Here is a 22401-nt window from a genome sequence, read left to right on the forward strand (position 1 = left end):
AAGGTTATATCAAACTCCAAAAGTTTGCTACTAATGTTTACTTCAGAGCATGACCAATACACTTTAAACATTATCCATAACAAAACTGTGTGTCTGGACTTCTGTCACTGTGCTTCACGTTTTTCACATATCCTGCCAAAAATTCAATGATTACACTCACAACAGCATTTACTACAGATGAAAGCTTAAAGCAGTCTGTCTTTAGTAAAATCCGGCCATGTCTCTGACTCCTCTCTGAAAGTAAATATAGAAACATGCTTCACTAAAAACCATCACAGAATAAACGTTAGCACAGCACAGTCAAATAATGGATCTGAAAAGCAAATATTTTATTACATAGAAATATTTTAATACACAGAAGTGCACAACATAGTTTAATATAGTGGCACAGTATGTTTCTACCTCAAAAATTTTCAAATTTCTAACAATACAAAGTGTACATTATCAGTTTAATGAAGAAAACATTACAAGGCAAGAAAAGAAGTAATAATTTTCTTAAGCGTATATCAGAAACCTAGAAGGCACGATATGACTCATAATTGTTTGAATAGTTGTGACTGCTGACCAGTTGTTTTAATGACAGAACTGAGGTATAACAGCAAAACTAACAAATGTGACAATGATTGCATTTTTTTTTTAATTCTGGTCTATTCCCAAAGTCCAATACAGCTTTACAGCACTGTTTAAATACTTAACATCAAATCATTTTGACTTAATGAAATGTACACATAAAACAAATAAGTTAATTGCAGCTGTTATGGATTACTGTAAATTCACTTTTGGCAAACATCTTTCATTATGCATTAAGTAAAACACAAGCAACCATTTTTAGGTGATCTATTACATATGCATTCACAGTTTTGTCGAGTTTAAACCCTGCACCAGTTAATGACTGCTCAGTTGTATCAGAACTTCAGGCATGCAAAAAAGATTTAGTTTTACTCTCACTGTGGATTCTTATTTTGATTTATCATTTTCAATATGTTATTAACCCAGGTAAGCTCTGGGTTAGCACATATCTCTCTGTTTTTCATGGTGATGAGCCTAAAAACATAAAAAAAAAATATGCTTTTTAAGTGATTTAATAAAAAATAGGCTTAAGACAATTTCAAAACAATGTATGAGTAATATAACACACTCTGTACTTCCTATCTTACATATACATGTTTAGTTCAAAAATTTGTATGAATAATCTATCTGGTAAAACTAATTTTCGTTGTACATGTTATGTTGTCATTATATTTTATTCTTAAGCCTTTGCTGACATTTTACTTAACCAGCTACTAATGTGACCATGTCTTCAGTATATACTTACAGGTTATGTATGGTGACCGCTGCTATACTGTATGCTGAATGGTCACCTTTACAGTATCAAAAATAAACATCTGATGTTAAATTATAAAAATATACCTAAATATTATACATAAGTAAGTACAGATTATGTTTTATAATTGCAGGACTGCACCCCCTGATATGTAGGTATGCACCCCACACCCCTGATTAGTAAATATACTAACTGTATCAAAGATAGAGACACTGCATGGTGTTCTGCAAGAAACAAACATTCTCTTTACCCTGAGGTACTGAAACATTGCAGATAATATATTTATGTTTAGTATGCAAAAGATTTTAAGTATGAAAAATTGGCCTCCATACAGGAGTGCACTGAATACATCCATTTTTGTGTAATAGAAATATTGCATCATTTGGATGTATGACCATCTGTACATCTGCATTCATTGGTAAAACTTAAATCGTTAACATTAATGATTTTTAAAGTTCTCAGCTTAAGTCATAAAATTGTTGTTTATATATCTTAGAAATAAAGCTTGTATGAACATGTGGTTTACTCTTAGGAGATCATCCGTCCATCCATCCTCAACCCCTTTTTCGCATTTTGCACATGGGGTTGGGGTGTCATTTCAGCACTGAGTACATCAGTAGGGATGACCTTATGCATAGGTGAACCAGGCAGACACCTAGGGTGCCATGCTTGCAGGGGTGCTTTTATTTATTTTTCAGAGCAATGACCAAAATGCACTTGCAGTATGAAGGGCACCACAGGAGGAGGCTACTATATCTCTCAACTGTCCCATGTTTGTTGGACAGCTCCAGTTTTAACCTTCTCAAGCATGTCTGCTGTGCCATTCTGATTTAACCACAGAAGCACTGATTTTCACTCTTTCATTGCTCAGTTCTACATTCACCCAAGAGTATGGATTTCTGGACTTTATTGTGATCAAAAGCTACAAATAGTAGACAATACTATATGTTTGCATTACTGACATAATTTCAAAATGGAAAGTATTAGGATGTAAATTTGAATGCATCAGAAGGGTCATATTCCAGTTATTTCTGTGCCAGACACCATCAAAGTTATTTAGCCTTTCATCTGGAACACAGTACTCAGGGAAACAGTTAATTATCTGTTTAATCTATTGTGGTTTCCAGAATAAAAACATGATCCAACTATCAAGGTAATCAAATTCTGCCTTAGAGTATTAGATCAGGTATTTTGTTGACCACAGACTGAGAGAAATGCCTGCTAGTTTTATTCTGGTCACTAAAGGCTGCATTAAATAGCAAAGAGTGCAAACTAGTGTAACATACCTCTGAAGCTCTCAGCATATGAAATCTGGACAAAGCCAAAAATAACAGGGGGACAAAGGCCACAAACTAGAGGCAGATTTTACACATTATTATTATTATTATTATTATTATTATTATTATTATGAAGTTACGAAGTTACTAGAATGTCATGTTTTATGTTAGCATGCTTTTTTGAAGGATATAACACCTGAAACTCAAATCTCTGTCATTATATAATGACTTGAGTTCTCAATGATTTACCATAAAACCACAAATTTTATGAGAAACAGGCTGAAAATATGAGGCAACAGTCTGGATATTCTGCAAAAATCTGCACAGTTGAGAGGTATGGAGTGTAATCCTTGTCTACAATTTACTTTCATGTGCAGTTAAGTCTCTGGAGAGGCATAGCAGCTTAAGAGGCTGCACTAACCCAGTACTAAGATTGCAGAAAAGATACATCAGTGCAAAGATACCTGAGAAAGAAGAAGAAACATCAGAGGAACCTGAGCTGTGACTGTTAGGTAAGGGAGCAAAACTACCTGCATTTGTTTTCATTCAGCAAGCGGTCTCCTTGATGTCAAGTAATACTGTTTAATTGACTCGGATTTTGTAGAATGCCCTTATTTTTATATGTGTCCTGTAGATTTGTTTTTACAGATAAATTGTCGAGGATTGCAGTCCTTAAATGATGGTAGACATATGAGATTCACACTTTATATCCTTCATAAAATGAATGCTAATAAAATGTGTTATTCCGTCAACTTTCTAAGTATATAAAAGCAAAATTTAAAATCTCTTCCAGATGTGGGGCTTTTATCCACCCCCATTATTTTGGCTTTGTCCCTCATTCAAGATGTTAAGAACTACAAGCAAGTTAAAAAAAAATGTACTGTCCTTCCAGCGGATAATGTAATCCCACTGTAAAAGCTAATTTAACAGTCTTGCACTGCTCTTTTAGTGCTACAAAATTAATTAAGCATTAGAGCTGTAGCTTATCTAGCATGCATATTGCATATGTTGATTGCAGGGTAATATGATTGCTCATGTTCACTTCCTAATCATGGTTTCAACTTCTTGAGTTTTATATTGTTTTCAAAAGGTAAATGCACTTCTACAATGATTTTCCACATTCATATTACTTGTTCTTTTTTCCATGTAGTTCCTGTGTGATAACTTTCTGTACTTCTGTTTTAAGAGCTCATTATAACATGATCACTAAAACATATACTTTGCAGGGTGGTACAGTTTGTGTATTCCCAAATCACTTCTTACCCCAGGCCCCATTACTAAGCTTTATAAGACTGTTTTGCATGGACATGCACCTAAAAACTAATGCCCAACAGACTGTGGCAAAACTTGGATGGTTGCAGGAGAGTAGGGAGAAATCTGAACTGTGAACTGGTCACACTACAAAATAAATTAAAACCAAAGCAAATTAAACCCCCCACACTCCCCTAACTAAATATAACAACTCTGAGTTTGCACTACAGCAGGGGTAAGGGGCAAAGTTCAACACAGTGGTCAAGTGGTACTTACCTAGAGTTTTCAGTCAGTGTTCCAAGAGGTTGGTGAAATGCGATTGTCCGTTAAGTTGTCTCGGTGTTATGAAAGTTGGGTATGTGGCATTTTCTTCTTCTAAAGTAGACCCATTCAGTATATATATACATATATATATATATATATATATATATATATATATATATATATATAGATAGATATATAGATAGATAGATATAGATAGATATAGATATATGTATAATGTTTAGGGAGGCAGTTACTATTTACAAATTAGATTTATGTATCATCACAAGCATTTTTATTTTGTGTTTATTGTGCACTGCTATTTGGTCAACTTTGAGCATTAAGCCTTGGATAAGATTCACTTCTTCCTTGAAATAAAAAAGTAAGACTGAATATCTTTCCTTATACATGATTTTTGTTATGACCATTGGATCAAAAGTTTGGAAAAACTCTTAAATGCACGACAGAACATCTATAACCCCATGATTTCTGTGTGCCTAGTAGACTCCATATACCCATCTTATTTCATTTATTAAAGTGTAGTCTTGGCCATTTAGGATGCATCGAAAGGATGCAGAAAAAGCAAAGCTGAAGAGCAATACTGAATTTCTTCCTTTAATCATGTTTTTTTTTTTATTCTGGCCATGATTGGATGAAAGGGTTGTTTTAATAAACTGTAAAATACACCTCAGACCATCTAAAAGCCACATGACTTCTGAGGGACTTGCAATCCCACACTCCCAGCTTAATGCAGTTATTTCCACCACAGCTATTACACTGTAGTCTTGGTCAGTTAGGGTAAGTTGAAAGGATTCAGGGGAATATAAAATTTAAGAGCAAGACTGAATTTCGGTAGCATTGTCGCCTCACAGCAAGACGTTGTCATGTCCAGTTCTCAGCTAGAGTGTCTTCTGTGTGGAGGCATGCGTGAATAGGCGTGCCTTCATTGAAGGTTGTGCGTCAGGGCTGGTAACTCGGCACGTAAAAATCCACTACCAAACATTAGCGGACCAGAGTTCTGCTGTGGTGACCCCTAACAGGGATAAGCCAAAAGAAACAACAATTATTTTTTATTTCTTCAGGCCATCTTTGGATTAAAAAAGTGTTTAAAAAAATGTTAAACTGCACCTCAGACCCTCTAGAACCGCAATGGCTTAATACAGTTATTTCCACAGCAGTTATTACAGTGTAGTCTGGCCTGCTTACAATGTGTTGGATGAATGAATAAATGCAGGAAAAACTGAAGATTTAAACAAACTGGGACATAAAGGAAGAAAAGACTAAGCCTGACGGTATGTGTAGGCCATGACGGCAGGCACACAGGGTGATGTATGTCGTGTGTTTTGTGGGGGGAATGGGGAGCAGTGGGATGGGGCACAATGAGGCTTGTTTGTCTAGGGTGCACATTGATGTAATGCCAGCATTAGACATTAGGACTACATTTCTAACATACAGGTTGCATAAACTGTATGTTTTTAGTCAGCTGTGTGGCACTGACTGTGACCCACATGACTCAGAATTGACTAGATTCAATGGCGTTAGAGGGCAAATGAGGAAGAAGGGAGTAAGGGGCTGATGTTGAGTCATCCATTCCTTGAAGGATGAAGACAGTCTAGTCTATATAATGGCAATGCCTACTGAAGGTAAAGATCCATGTCATGCAGAGAATGGGCTGGGGATAATATTTTATTAGTAGAACTACATAAAGGAATAAAAAGATTTATAATTGTGATACATCAGCATCACAGGACTCAGCAGGTATGGAAATAGTACTTCCTTAACTATTAGGTACCCACCTCATTCTACTGACCTGCCTGTGCCTCTATCTGAAAGTCCTATTACAATGTTTATACCTTCCACCCCATTGTTAGTCCAGTGTCACCATTTATTCTTGCAGTCACCTTCACACCCACTAAACTAACCCAGCTAACAATCACCCACTGACATCCCGTCTTTTATAGTTAGCAACTGAAAACTTCTCATTAACATCCTATCCCATCCTTCATAGCTCATCACTAACAATCCCCCATTAACACCTTATCCTTCATAGCTAACCACCATCTACTAAGTCCCATTTATACATATGAATACATGTTTATTTTCCATTATTCTATACCATACTGCACTGTATATGTGTACAACTCTCATTTTCTATGCTATTACATATATTCATATGCAACTAGGTCTGCATTACTTCAGACTCTGCAAACTATAGTGCCAACTTTCCCCTGTGTTCTGTAACATCTGGTCTGTGACTAAAATGGGTCAACTTTGGATTAGTCCACTATCCAGGTCAACAAACCAAAACGAAAATAAATAAATAAATATAGGCTATTTGGCTAAATACTGGAAACAGTTTACTCAGCCTCCATTCAGTGACCTTTATTCTGGGACTGGTCCTCTTCTCAAAAACAAAAAAATTCAGAAAATATCTGCACTTTATCTACACTTCATTTTCCATCTCCTCCAAACCACAGCTCCTGGAATGGTGCTACGTGTATCATGTCTACTGCAACACAGCAGCTGTACAGGACATTTTTTCATTGTTATTAGCAGTTTCCGTTTTCTCTACAGTTTTGAAACTGCAAAGTTAGTAACTATAAGGTGTGGTGAGGTGAAGCACCCCAGAAGGGGAGCTGCAGAAGGGATTGCCTCTTATAAAATATACTTTCTTGGAGATGTCACAAACAGTTTCAGAGGTGTGTGTTTCAATGAGTTTGATCCATTCAGTTTGATGTCAGAGTAAGCATCACAGATCCCAAATAATAATTAACTGGAAATTTTACAAACTTCTGAATTTGTATACGTTACTAAAATAATTTACCCACTTTTTGTAGGAAACGAAGTGCAGCTTTCCATTGCTTGTCTACTCTTTAGTACAGAATGGAATATATAAGTGGTACCCAGGCATACAGTCCTTGACTGAAATATAAATGAGGCATATTTGTTTTCTCTTACCAGATGAATAATACATCAATAATAATATGCAGTTAACATATGCAAACTGACACTGGTATGAACAGGGTGCCTGTATAGTTTAACTGTAGTTGGATGACATTCCTGAAAAATAAAGAGTTTTCTGACTAAAACAAACTACTACATTTAATACTTCTGTAATACTTACACAACTGCTTTTTTGGAACATGTGCTGCTTGTCCAGTAAAAGCCCTTCAGTCTTTTGATAGAAATGGGTTTTCCTGCAAATGTATAGCAGCAGGTACTTGCTTCTTCTACAGCACTGGGAACTGTGCAGAAAATAAAAGCAAATATAAGAATAAAAAATACCACAAAAGAATGCTGGAACTTAACAGTTTACTTCCTAGTTCAGCTTTTTTTCAATATTCTTTTTATGTCTCTTATTTTCTGATCTTGTGTTTTAGTCTGTGTGTCATAGTGTGGATTTTATTCAGGTTATCCTACATTCCCCATATCTTGTGTTTTAGTCTGTGTGTCATAGCCTGGATTTTATTCTGGTTATCCTACATTCCCTGATCTTGTGTTTTAGTCTGTGTGTCATAGTCTGGATTTTATTCAGGTTATCCTACATTCCCCATATTTTGTGTTTTAGTCTGTGTTCCATAGTCTGGATTTTATTCAGGTTATCCTACATTCCCCTGATCTTGTGTTTTAGTCTGCGTGTGTCATAGTGTGGATTTTATTCAGGTTATCCTACATTCCCCTGATCTTGTGTTTTAGTCTGTGTGCCATAGTCTGGATTTTATTCAGGTTATCCTACATTCCCCATATCTTGTGTTTTAGTCTGTGTGTGTCATAGTCTGGATTTTATTAAAGTTATCCTACATTCCCCTGATCTTGTGTTTTAGTCTGTGTGTGTCATAGTGTGGATTTTATTCAGGTTATACTACATTCCCCTGATCTTGTGTTTTAGTCTGTGTGTGTCATAGTCTGGATTTTATTCAGGTTATCCTACATTCCTCTGATCTTGTGTTTTAGTCTGTGTCATAGTCTGGATTTTATTCAGGTTATCCTACATTCCCCATATCTTGTGTTTTAGTCTGTGTCTCATAATCTGGATTTTATTTATTTATTTTATTTATTTGCAGTTGGTTTACCAGGATAGTCCATTGGGCCAAGATGAACCCATTTTCAATGGAGTCCTGGAGTGAAAATCTCCAGAAACAAGGTTACAATAGGTTTTAGATTAGATTACAATATTTACAAATTATACAGCTTAGAGCATAACATTTCAAGTTGTACATACTGGTGAGGAACATTAAAGATGATACAGACTAGAAAAGGAAACATTTCAATAGAAAACCTGAGAAGCCATTATATCTTAGGAAGCTAGCAAATAGGAAACAAAATAATACATTTTTTAATAATTAGCTTAGTAAGTACAAGGAGGAAATGTACGAGTTAGGAGAGGCAGTAACAAGGAAGTTCCCAGAAAGGAGGGGGAAAGAGAAAATGCCTGTGTATATTATGATGGATGGGTGCAGGAGCATTCCCACTGGGATAGTAGATATGATGGATGGGTGCAGGAGCATTCCCACTGGGATAGTAGATATGATGGATGGGTGCAGGAGCATTCCCACTGGAATAGTAGATATGACGGATGGGTGCAAGAGCATTCCCACCGGGATAGTAGATATGATGGATGGGTGCAGGAGCATTCCCACCGGGATAGTAGATATGATGGATGGGTGCAGGAGCATTCCCACCGGGATAGTAGATATGATGGATGGGTGCAGGAGCATTCCCACTGGGATAGTAGATGAGAGTGAAGAGATATTTTGAATATAAAGAGGTTGAAAGTGGCACGAATGGATGGAGGTAGGGAGTTCCAGAGATGTGCTAGACCATAGGATAGGAGATTTTTACCTGGGGGACAAGTTGGTTTGTATAATTCAATTAGGTTTTGGTTATTAGTTCTGAGTTCTCTGTTGGGGAGGTGCATTTTAAAGGTAGAGGAAAGGGATCGACAAAGGAAGGGTTTGAAAATCAGCTTGTGAGCAAGAGTAAGTTGAGAATAGATGAGTTGGTTGGGTAGTTCTAGCCATTTTAGTTTGTGGAGAGTAAAACAGTGATGGGTAGATGCCTTACGGCTGGTAGCGAACTTGGTGATTTTGTTGTAGCAAGAGGAAAGTTGTGTTTTAAGGGAATATTGTAGGTTGGTTAGGAGTGGGGCTCCATAGAGAAGAGAGGGGTTAATGAATGAGGTGGAGAGAGTGATTTTAGTGGAGAGTGTAAGGTAACAATTTTGTCGGTAGAGCATGCCTAGTTTTTGATGAGTTTTTTTGATATTTAGTTGACTATGGGAGTTGAATTTAAGCTGACTGTCAATTTGGACCCCAAGTAACTTAGCCTCTGTCACCAATTCCAAGGATGTGTTGTTATGGCTAGTGATAGAAAAGTGTTTGTATTGATAGAGGTGAGTTTAGAGGGAGTAAATACCATTAATTTGGTTTTAGAGGCATTAAGTGCTAGGTGGTTTTCTTTCATCCATTGTTCGGTGGTTGAGAATGCATCTTGTGTAAGCTTTTGGAGTATTGGGATGGATGTGGCAGAACAGATAATAGTTGAATCATCTGCATATTGGGTGATATTAGAGAAAGGGATAGAATTGTGGAAGTCGTTTATGAATATATTAAATAGGAGAGGACCCAGTATGGAACCTTGGGGAACTCCAGTTGGAGTATTAAGGAATGAGGAGGTGGCCTTTTTCCATTTTACTGCTTGATATCTATTAGATAAGTAGCTAAAGAACCAGTTCAGAGAGAAAGGAGATATGCTAAGCTGGGAGAGTTTAGTTAGAAGTAGTTTGTGAGAGATAGTGTCAAAGGCCTTAGAGAGGTCGAGTAGGAGGGTAGAAACAATATTAGGATAATAATAGGAAGAAACAATATTAGGACAATAATAATATTTTATTCAGGTTAGCCTACATTCACCTGATCTTGTGTTTTAGCCTGTGTGTCATAGTCTGGATTTTATTCAGATTATCCTACATTCCCCTGATCTTGTATTTTAGTTTGTGTGTCGTAGTCTGGATTTTATTGAGGTTATCCTACATTCCTATGATCTTGTGTTTTAGTCTGTGTGTCATAGTCTGGATTTTATTAAGGTTATCCTACATTCCCTGATCTTGTGTTTTAGTCTGTGTGTGTCATAGTCTAGATTTTATTAAGGTTATCCTACATTCCCTGATCTTGTGTTTTAGTCTGCGTGTCATAGTCTGGATTTTATTCCGGTTATCCTACATTCCCTGATCTTGTGTTTTAGTCTGTGTTCCATAGTCTGGATTTTATTCAGGTTATCCTACATTCCCCTGATTTTGTGTTTTAGTCTGTGTGTCATAGTCTGGATTGTATTCAGGTTATCCTACATTCCCCATATCTTGTGTTTTAGTCTGTGTGTCATAGTGTGGATTTTATTCAGGTTATCCTACATTCCCCATATTTTGTGTTTTAGTCTGCGTTCCATAGTCTGGATTTTATTCCGGTTATCCTACATTCCCTGATCTTGTGTTTTAGTCTGTGTGTCATAGTCTGGATTTTATTCAGGTTATCCTACATTCCCCATATCTTGTGTTTTAGTCTGTGTGTCATAGTCTGGATTTTATTCAGGTTATCCTACATTCCCTGATCTTGTGTTTTAGTCTGTGTCTGTCATAGCCTGGATTTTATTCCGGTTATCCTACATTCCCTGATCTTGTGTTTTAGTCTGTGTGTGTCATAGCCTGGATTTTATTCCGGTTATCCTTCATTCCCTGATCTTGTGTTTTAGTCTGTGTGTGTCATAGCCTGGATTTTATTCAGGTTATCCTACATTCCCCTGATCTTGTGTTTTAGTCTGTGTGTGTCATAGCCTGGATTTTATTCAGGTTATCCTACATTCCCTGATCTTATGTTTTAGTCTGTGTGTGTCATAGCCTGGATTTTATTCAGGTTATCCTACATTCCCTGATCTTGTGTTTTAGTCTGTGTGTCATAGTCTGGATTTTATTCAGGTTATCCTACATTCCCCATATCTTGTGTTTTAGTCTGTGTGTGTCATAGCCTGGATTTTATTCAGGTTATCCTACATTCCCTGATCTTGTGTTTTAGTCTGTGTGTCATAGTCTGGATTTTATTCCGGTTATCCTTCATTCCCTGATCTTGTGTTTTAGTCTGTGTGTGTCATAGCCTGGATTTTATTGAGGTTATCCTACATTCCCTGATCTTGTGTTTTAGTCTGTGTGTCATAGTCTGGATTTTATTCAGGTTATCCTACATTCCCCTGATCTTGTGTTTTAGTCTGTATGTCATAGTCTGGATTTTATTCAGGTTATCCTACATTCCCCATATCTTGTGTTTTAGTCTGTGTGTGTCATAGCCTGGATTTTATTCAGGTTATCCTACATTCCCCTGATCTTGTGTTTTAGTCTGTGTGTGTCATAGCCTGAATTTTATTCAGGTTATCCTACATTCCCCTGATCTTGTGTTTTAGTCTGTGTCTGTCATAGCCTGGATTTTATTCAGGTTATCCTACATACCCTGATCTTGTGTTTTAGTCTGTGTGTCATAGTCTGGATTTTATTCAGGTTATCCTACATTCCCCATATCTTGTGTTTTAGTCTGTGTGTCATAGTCTGGATTTTATTCAGGTTATCCTACATTCCCCATATTTTGTGTTTTAGTCTGTGCTCCATAGTCTGGATTTTATTCAGGTTATCCTACATTCCCCATATTTTGTGTTTTAGTCTGTGTTCCATAGTCTGGATTTTATTCAGGTTATCCTACATTCCCTGATCTTGTGTTTTAGTCTGTGTGTCATAGTCTGGATTTTACTAAGGTTATCCTACATTCCCCATATCTTGTGTTTTAGTCTGTGTGTGCCATAGTCTGGATTTTATTCAGGTTATCCTACATTCCCCGATCTTGTGTTTTAGTCTGTGTGTCATAGCCTGGATTTTATTCAGGTTATCCTACATTCCCTGATCTTGTGTTTTAGTCTGTGTGTCATAGTCTGGATTTTATTCAGGTTATCCTACATTCCCTGATCTTGTGTTTTAGTCTGTGTGTGTCATAGCCTGGATTTTATTCAGGTTATCCTACATTCCCCGATCTTGTGTTTTAGTCTGTGTGTCATAGCCTGGATTTTATTCAGGTTATCCTACATTCCCTGATCTTGTGTTTTAGTCTGTGTGTCATAGTCTGGATTTTACTAAGGTTATCCTACATTCCCCATATCTTGTGTTTTAGTCTGTGTGTGCCATAGTCTGGATTTTATTCAGGTTATCCTACATTCCCCGATCTTGTGTTTTAGTCTGTGTGTCATAGTCTGGATTTTATTCAGGTTATCCTACATTCCCTGATCTTGTGTTTTAGTCTGTGTGTCATAGTCTGGATTTTATTCAGGTTATCCTACATTCCCCGATCTTGTGTTTTAGTCTGTGTGTGTCATAGCCTGGATTTTATTCAGGTTATCCTACATTCCCCGATCTTGTGTTTTAGTCTGTGTGTCATAGCCTGGATTTTATTCAGGTTATCCTACATTCCCTGATCTTGTGTTTTAGTCTGTGTGTCATAGTCTGGATTTTATTCAGGTTATCCTACATTCCCTGATCTTGTGTTTTAGTCTGTGTGTGTCATAGCCTGGATTTTATTCAGGTTATCCTACATTCCCCTGATCTTGTGTTTTAGTCTGTGTGTCATAGTCTGGATTTTATTCAGGTTATCCTACATTCCCCATATCTTGTGTTTTAGTCTGTGTGTCATAGTCTGGATTTTATTCTGTTTATCCTACATTCCCCTGATCTTGTGTTTTAGTCTGTGTGTCATAGCCTGGATTTTATTCAGGTTATCCTACATTCCCTGATCTTGTGTTTTAGTCTGTGTGTGTCATAGTCTGGATTTTATTCTGTTTATCCTACATTCCCTGATCTTGTGTTTTAGTCTGTGTGTGTCATAGCCTGGATTTTATTCCGGTTATCCTACATTCCCTGATCTTATGTTTTAGTCTGTGTGTGTCATAGCCTGGATTTTATTCAGGTTATCCTACTTTCCCATGATCTTGTGTTTTAATCTGTGTGTCATAGTCTGGATTATATTCAGGTTATCCTACATTCCCCTGATCTTGTGTTTTAGTCTGTGTGTGTCATAGTCTGGATTTTATTCAGGTTATCCTACATTCCCCTGATCTTGTGTTTTAGTCTGTGTGTGTCATAGTCTGGATTTTATTCAGGTTATCCTACATTCCCCTGATCTTGTGTTTTAGTCTGTGTGTGTCATAGCCTGGATTTTATTAAGGTTATCCTAAATTCCCTGATCTTGTGTTTTAGTCTGTGTGCCATAGTCTGGATTTTATTCTGGTTATCCTACATTCCCTGATCTTGTGTTTTAGTCTGTGTGTGTCATAGTCTGGATTTTATTCAGGTTATCCTACATTCCCTGATCTTGTGCTTTAGTCTGTGTGTGTCATAGCCTGGATTTTATTCCGGTTATCCTACATTCCCTGATCTTATGTTTTAGTCTGTGTGTGTCATAGCCTGGATTTTATTCAGGTTATCCTACATTTCCTGATCTTGTGTTTTAGTCTGTGTGTGTCATAGCCTGGATTGTATTCCGGTTATCCTACATTCCCTGATCTTATGTTTTAGTCTGTGTGTGTCATAGCCTGTATTTTATTCAGGTTATCCTACATTCCCCTGATCTTGTGTTTTAGTCTGTGTGTGTCATAGTGTGGATTTTATTCAGGTTATCCTACATTCCCCTGATCTTGTGTTTTAGTCTGTGTGTGTCATAGTCTGGATTTTATTCGTGTTATCCTACATTCCCTGATCTTGTGTTTTAGTCTGTGTGTGTCATAGCCTGGATTTTATTCTGGTTATCCTACATTCCCTGATCTTGTGTTTTAGTCTGTGTGTGTCATAGCCTGGATTTTATTCCGGTTATCCTACATTCCCTGATCTTGTGTTTTAGTCTGTGTGTCATAGTCTGGATTTTATTCAGGTTATCCTACATTCCCCATATCTTGTGTTTTAGTCTGTGTGTCATAGTCTGGATTTTATTCAGGTTATCCTACTTTCCTCTATCTATCCTAGCAAAATGCAACATGACATTAATTTCCCAGTATAACATTTAATCCATTTATTTACTCCCTTTTAATATCTTATCAGCACACAGTACTTGTTGTTGTTTTTTCTTTCTTTCTTTCTTTTTCTTTCTTTCTGTCTTATTAACAATTATCCATTTTAACTATTTGAAAAATGCTATATGGCCTTGTTAGACACTACATTTATAAATCCATTTCTATCAATGCCTCAAAACTCAGAAAACTGACATAACTTGCTGACAACACCATTTTCTGCCACATTTAAGTTATTTTTTAAAGCAGTTGGTTAAATGTCAGAAGCAAACTAGTTGACTCAGCCATTTATATGGAATGTCAGTGAAGCACAACAAAATGGGCTTAAAGAAAAATGTTAAAAATCTCCCCCTTCCCTGTTGATTACCTTAAGACAATCCCAAAGTTAATAAATATTACCTGAGGTAGGCACCATTTTTAAAACTACAATCCACTCTGCTACAGGCCCCATGAGGAGCTCAGTGTCTCTCCAGTAAGTGTTTTACAACTGTAAATGCCTATTTATGTTGAATTGTGTTAGATATTTTACAACTGTATATGTTTGTGTTGAATTGTGTTAGACATCTAATATGATTTATGCTTTATTATTGGAAGTTACTATGCCATGCTAGCATTTTGTCTGCACCAAGTTGTTTTAGTATAATAGTAAGGTCTATTTGCATAACTGCACCTTGTTCACTAATGTTATTCATGTAATTGTGTTGTGTGAGATAGCTCATACTGGTGTCTAATTATTTCTATATAATTGTGCTGTTACTGGTGGATAGAATCACATTAGACAACCTCGACAGATTGCTGCTCGCTATATTTTTATCTGTGACTGCATAACTGTCTTGGGGTTTCTTCTAACAGATGTTTTTCCAATTGGCTCAGTATCTGCATATACTAGTAGTTGGTTCAAGACATATTTTGCTGCATATAGTAGCTATTTGCTCAGTTTGTTTTTCATCTATTTTTTGCTATCAGATAGCCTCAGTGATCACTCCCCAACATTCCTACTCAAAAAATACCTATACCAAGCTAAACCTGTCATCTACCGTCAAATACGTAAAAAACTAAACTTTAACCCACTCACATTCAGCTCATCCCTAAAAGAATGTAACTGGCATCCTCTAAAGTACCTCAGTCTTGATGACGCAGTTGAATTTTTTAATTCTACCTTCCTGAGCATCCTTAATTACCATGCCCCCATAAGACTTTCCAGAATCAAAGCACAACCCTCCCCTTGGCTACAGAAAACCACTAAGTCAGAAATGAAAAACAGGGATAAAGCCTGGAAGCACTGGCGCAAAACCAAAACCCCCTCAACTAGACATAAATTCCTAGAACTACGCAATAGAGTAAAAAAGCTAATAAAACAGGACAAATTCCAATACTACCAGTCTGCCCTAGACTCCTCCCAACTCAGCCCCAAACAATTCTGGTCCTCCATAAACTCCATCCTCCACCCAGGTAAAGTCAGTACCCCTCCTCCTAACATTGCTCACTCCTCAGAAAATATTGCTACCTCATTCAACACACACTTCACACAAACCATACTATCACTAGCTAAACAACACCCCCCTCCCCTCCAACCCGCACCTTCAACTAGTAATCTCCTCACTGCCTTCTCTTTTTCTCCTGTACCTACCTCCAAAATAAAAAAAAACTCAACTAAATTTAAGCCCACCAAATTAGCAGCAGACAACCTCCCAAGTGAATACCTACAAATCACAGCTGATGCTCTGGCCTACCCAGTATCCATCTTGATTAACCGATCTCTGTCAGAAAGTTACGTTCCCACACTGTGGAAAGTATCACATAAAATTCCCCTCCACAAAGGCGGACCTTCCACAGAACTAACCAATTACCGCCCCATAGCTATTCTCTCTCCACTCTCCAAAACACTAGAGAGATGCATACACTCTCAGGTCTCAGACTACCTCCTTACTAACAACCTCCTTTCCAATACTCAGCATGGTTTCTGACCAAACCATAGCACCACCACTGCCTTACTCTCCTTTACTAACACTATCCTTCAGCTTAAAAACAATGGCTATCTCTCCTTTGCTACTTTCCTAGACCTATCTAAAGCATTTGACATGGTCCCACACAAACAACTTATCTCTGTCCTCAATAACCTATCCTTCTCGCAATCAGTCACCAACTGGTTTCAGAGTTACCTGTCTGACCACCAACAATCCGTTGTATGGCAGAATGACATATCTCCCCAACTACCTGTCTCCATAGGGGTTCCCCAAGGATCCATCCTTGGACCCCTACTCTTCTCTCTTTCAACCAATAATCTAGCCTCTGCCACCAAACATGGCACACTCATACAATACACAGATGACTCAACCATCATCTGCTCAGCCCAGTCCCTACCAAAACTGCAAAAAGTCACACAGGAAGACGTTTCCTCTGTTGAAACTTGGTTATCTGATGCCCAATTAATACTCAACCCAAACAAAACTAAACTACTCATCTTCCAACCCACCAAACATACTCAAAGCAACTCTCACTTTAACATCACAGCAAAAGACAACACCACTATATACCCAACTGAACACACCAAATTGCTAGGAGTGGAAATAGACAATAAACTAAAATTTGACATTCACATATCCATGACCATAAAAAAAGTCCACAAAAAACTAGGAGCATTATACAGAAATAAGCAACTTCTCACCAAAGCAGCAAAGATTTCAGTAGCAAATTCCCACCTTATCTCCACCCTACTTTATGCATTTCCAATATATACCAACCTAAGGCAATGCGATCTAAACAAGCTAGAGACCTGCTACAACAAAATCATGAAATTCGCCACAGGGGCATCCTACCATAGTCACCACTGTCTCTCACTTTCTGAACTGGGCTGACTTGAACTCCCTCACCTCCTTCAATGGTATCAACTCTCACTCGCCCACAAACTAGTAAACCATCCACTAAATGTCCCATCCCTCCAGAATCTACTCCAACCCTATCGCATCACCAGACCACTAAGATTCAGCAACAAAAATCACTTGCAGATCACTAAAGCCAATAACTCTGCTGGTGAAGCACTATTCTCTTGCGCCATAGCCAAATTATGGAACTCCCTCCCACCCACAATTGCCTCCATACCACTTCAAAACTTTACTTAAAGCACACCTAAAAACATGCTGGCTATACCCTTGCAACTCCCACTCTATCACCCACCCCATCCAACCACTACCTTTCTTTCCACTCTACTAACTACCTTGATTATAGCAAGCTCAGATGCTCATAAGCCTAGTACTTATTATACAGCAGGAACTTCTTATTGTAACATTTGTTGATGTCTGTTATGAACTTCACAGATAGATTCTAGTTGTCTACTGATGTACTATGTTCTTCATCTGTAAATATGTTGTAATTGCTATGTAAATTGTTAATAGCTATGTAATCCAATGTAACTACTGTCTGTTTGTTTTAACTGTGGAGCTTTTCTCCCCGGGCCTCCGCTGAAAATGGACCTACATCCAGTCGGACACTCCCGGTCAACAAATATAAATAAATAAATAAATAAATAAATAAATAAAATAAAAAATTTGAGACCATGTCTCTCAACTGTTGACTGCAGGAAATCTGGACAAAGCTTAAATTAATGGGGAGACAAAGACCCCAAAATAGGGACATATTTAAATACTGCTCTTATATATTTAGACAGTTGCTAAAAAAACATGATTTGTGTTAGCATGCATTTTCTGAAAAATAGGAAGAAGTCCAAAAACTCAAAAGTCTGTCATTACTTAGTGACATCAATCCTCAGTAATCTTCCAGAAAATCACAAATTTTATGAGGAACAGACCAAAAATATGAGGCAAAATCAGGACATTCTGCCAACATTTGACCAGTTGAGAGGTATGTGTAGGACAGTACAGGAGTGAAGCATCCATGGATCTGCAAAAGACAGGACTTGATGGTCAAGCCTAACACGGTTAGTTCAATGCAGCTGTGTGACTTAGGAACTACAACAACTGACACAAAAGAGGTTACACAGGAAACCCCTATATACTTCAATATGTCATTTTGACATGGTGACAGAAAAAAAATGTTATTTAGCAGATGAAATAGATCTGGCATGTGTTATGGAGTATCATGAGTAAAACACAGATCCAACAATGTATATTAATAAACAGAGTCCATGCAGATGAAGGAATAGTAATCGATGGGGGTGCCATATGGATCTGTTATAGCAGCCTGCCCTTTTCACTATCTTTGTAGCTTATATCAAAGAAGCCCTGAGCACTAAAGTCTACCTTTTTACTGGGATCCAAAGATCTGCAACAAGAATAGTATAAAATGTAAAATGAAGTTGAGAAAAGATGTACGAAAACAAGTCAGATTATAGTAATAGAAGAATAATGCAGAATAACACTTCTGGAAAGCAGAAATCCAGAAAATGAGAACATAGTTGAGGGGTGGGACTACAGATAGTAGCAGAAGCCAAAGAGAAATGTATCTGAGAGTACTTCCACTGCATATCATAAACGTGTTTATCCTCACCATTATTAATTCAAAGCATCAACTTAAATTAATTGGATTTAGTGAACTAACAATGACCCATATGCTTTGCTTCTACAAACCAGAATGTACCTCAAATTTCTTAGTATTTGGCTGGACCATTTACATAACTTTGAACAGCACTTAGAAGAAGCCAAAGCTAAAATCTCTAAATAGCTTTTTCTGGGCTAGAGAAATTGCATGTTTTGTCTTCCCTGAGGCCAAGACTACTTTTGATAAAGACAGCTCACTTTCCAGCTTGAATATTGTCATATTGTCTTCCTTTCATTGTGGTGGATTCACAGAAAAAAATATGCTCTCATTAGATGGCCTATAGTAGAATCTGCAAATTAATGCCTGTTGCCTGGGTAGACAGGCTCACTGGAATGGCTTGACAAAATCAAACTGCCTTCCCATTAAATAAGATATAGACCATTTGGGGAGGTTCTTCCCTCTTTCATAAAGCTAGACTTTTGAAACCTTCTTCTTCCTCACCAGCAAACTAAATATACCCCAGCTATGCGTATACCTACAGCTCTTAATCCATGAATCTTCAAAATAAACTGTAGTGACATGTCATTCTCTGCCCTTGGTCCCAAACTCTGGGATCACTCATTTCCCTGAGTACTACCATTTACTATAAAGAAATCCTCTCCAAAATCAACATGTCAGAGACAGTGTCCTTGCTTTAACCACAGTGTTATTGCCTAAACAGACTCTTCTTCTCTCTTCCTCTTCTGTTGCTCCTCCTTGCTTTCATCCACACCCTCCAAAACCACTCACCTTTCCCCTGTAGTCCTATGGTACACCTGAACTATGCTCCAGACTTAAAATAAAACAAACCATAAAAATAGTACTTTATAGACAATAACAATATTTAAAAAAATATCTTGGCATACAGCCTATCCTAAACTACTTTTTTCATCACAAATCTAATTCTGAATGTAATGCACATATTTATTCCTAATGTACATCTAACATTATCATTGTTGACATAACTAGTATTTTTGTCTGTTATGTAAGTGTTACTTAAGTGAATGTCTGTAACTACTGTTCCCCATTTTATTTGCATTGTTAACACTATGTACCTATGTTCCTTAACAATGATACCTTTATATCTTACACCTAACTTTGACTAAAAGTGGGCCTTCTAGGATCAGCATATAATGTCAGTAAATACATCTTAAATAAACAACATAAAATAAAATAAAATAAAATAAAATTGAAGTGGACCAAAATGCTTATTTGCTAGCTACATTAGTAGAGTTCAGGAAGAAATAAACTGCCTATCTGTATGACGGTACTCAACACAGACAGAGCAATTAACAAACAACAATTGTTTAGTAATGGCTTGCAGCATATGGCAATCCCACCATGAAAATTACAGGACAAATGGCTTGCTTACTAGTGAGCAAGTCAACATGTATTTACTAAGCTCACCCCAAATGCATGCCCTCAGGATTGAGACAGATGAGCTTACCATTTTGTCCCCTGCACTCAAAAGTCACAGCCTCTCACCTTCTGCATAAAAACACACACTCACAAACACACACACACACACACACACACACACACACACACACACACACACACACACACACACACGCACATGCACACAGGGGAACAATCATATCTTAATTGTTCATTCTTTTTCAAGATAAAGAGAAGTTTTCTCATTAGACGTATTTGCAGATCTTGACAAGCTGGCACAATGCAGAGAAATGCAGAATCTTGTTTTATTATATGTGTAGTTATGAAATTGTACACCCTCATACTTAAAAAAAAGAATATTCACATAGTGAGGAGGTGTCATGTCAGTATTATCCTGGTTTTGTCCCCATAGATAAAGTGTCATACCTAAAAATGAAAATTCTTACTTAGATGCATGATTTCACTCAAAAATGAAGAAGAAATAAAACATCTGTGTCTCTCTATACCAGATTTTTCACCCAAAAAAATATAGTATCAAAGTCCAAGAAGTGTATATGGTTAATGCCTTCCCCGTTATGTATATCATAATAGCTGAGAAACATGGTTTGAACCTGTTTTATAAGGTGCAACAAATCATGTTAATAAAATGCCTGTCTTCCATTCATATCATGCACTGCATGATAATATGAGGAGGAATATATACACACACACACACACACACACACACACACACACACACATTTGCACACACAAAGTTACAATGTTTCTGAATGGACCATTTCTAGTATTATTGAATAAAATGCAGAACTCAACACTACAAAGGTTAAGCAAGGGAAAAGTAACAGAAGACAGCATTAACTTTTTCCACCATTGATATAACGCCAGAACTAAACAAACTAGAACACTTAAATCATTAGCTCCTGTATAAGGCTATGTTAACAACATTTCATTTTGCTGTTGTGTAATTTATTCTTGAAATAATTAAAAATATGCATTACCGTACCTGCATTGCTGTAATGAAGGCATGCAGTGAGAAGCATTACTGTGACTACTGCTGACTTCCAACACAGCATTATTGCAAAAGTGTCGCTTGCTTGGCTTATCTACTTCAATTCTTCGGTGTGTAAAAATGTAGAAGGAGGCAACAGCAGTAATAATTTCAGAAGGCAGCACACATTTATAAGGCAATGAAGCTTTCTGCTTCCTGATCAAGAAAATCCCCAAAATTTATTATATTCTGTTCAGCTCTAGGAATTATAGATTTAGTAAGGGAAAGTCCCAGTAAATGCCTTCTGTTTCATTTTGGATATCATGGCATCATGCTATTTTTCCTTTAGTGCAAGTCTTAAATGCAGAGAATTTACTGCAATTGCTTTCTATGAAAGACAAGCATGTACACTTCTTTTAATTATTGTGGCAATACAGAAATCTTCCAAACAGGTTTAAAGTTGACTAGCGGGGCTATTTAAAAACTTAAAATTTCACAAGTCATTTGCACTGAAAGCTGATTTTAATACTCTTTGAGATAAGAGGTCAGTTTACACAAAGACTTCATTTTCAGACAACTGCTATGTAAGATGCCTTACAAAGTGAATACAGACTAATGTTAATATACTGTTGTCAACTTGCACAGGGGCAACACAGACACAATATGCCTAACAAAATATAAAGTGATACAAAATGTCTGTCCAGTGTACACTGATTATTAGCTTCAGCATTCACATGTGCTCACTATAGCACAAACAAGTCTTGGTTAGCCTACTACACTTAACAAGCAGCATTACTCAAAGCACAGCTGACAGTAAACAAACTACAGTTGCGTTAGTTGCACTTACCCATAACAACAGATGTTCAAACGCCTCGCAATGCTACCATTGCCCTTAGACTATATGGGTTGTTTCCCCACCTCTGGATACAACAGCCTGCATATGTACATCCAGAGTTTGCAGAATCTGTCCTCCCTGGTTTTTAGATTCTGGGTAGAAAACAGGGAGCTTGATGACTTGATTCAAAGTAGAGTCTGAAACCACTTTGGGCATGAATAATTAGCTTGTTCTTAAAGAAACCCTATCCCTATGGAAAATCAGATGGGGTTTACTCGCCTTGAGAGCTTGCAACTAAGATTCTCTTCCTGTAAATGTCAGAGTAATGATGAGTACAGCTTTCAAAGTCAAAAACTTCAAATTGGATTGATGAACAGGTTCAAAAGGTGACATAGTCAATTTCTCCAGCACACAGCTGAGATCTTAAGGAGGAGCTACCTATTTA

The 22401-nt window shown here is 37.2% G+C and overlaps 1 protein-coding gene across 1 annotated transcript; it reads right to left on the reverse strand.

Moving 5' to 3' along the window:
• Positions 1 to 159: 159 nt before the first annotated feature.
• LOC122792493 (C-C motif chemokine 22-like) lies at positions 160 to 21289 on the reverse strand. Its single transcript, XM_044060263.1, has 3 exons — positions 21137 to 21289; positions 7238 to 7358; positions 160 to 1044 (listed from the first exon to the last, which is right to left on the reverse strand). The coding sequence occupies exons 1-3, from the start codon at positions 21204 to 21206 to the stop codon at positions 945 to 947; spliced, it is 291 nt and encodes a 96-aa protein (XP_043916198.1). The 5' UTR covers positions 21207 to 21289; the 3' UTR covers positions 160 to 944.
• Between the last annotated feature and the right edge of the window lie 1112 nt (positions 21290 to 22401).

The sequence above is a fragment of the Protopterus annectens genome, chromosome 1.part2 (genome assembly GCF_019279795.1).
Source record: "Protopterus annectens isolate FY-2018-M chromosome 1.part2, PAN1.0, whole genome shotgun sequence".
Classification (NCBI taxonomy): domain Eukaryota; kingdom Metazoa; phylum Chordata; order Ceratodontiformes; family Protopteridae; genus Protopterus; species Protopterus annectens.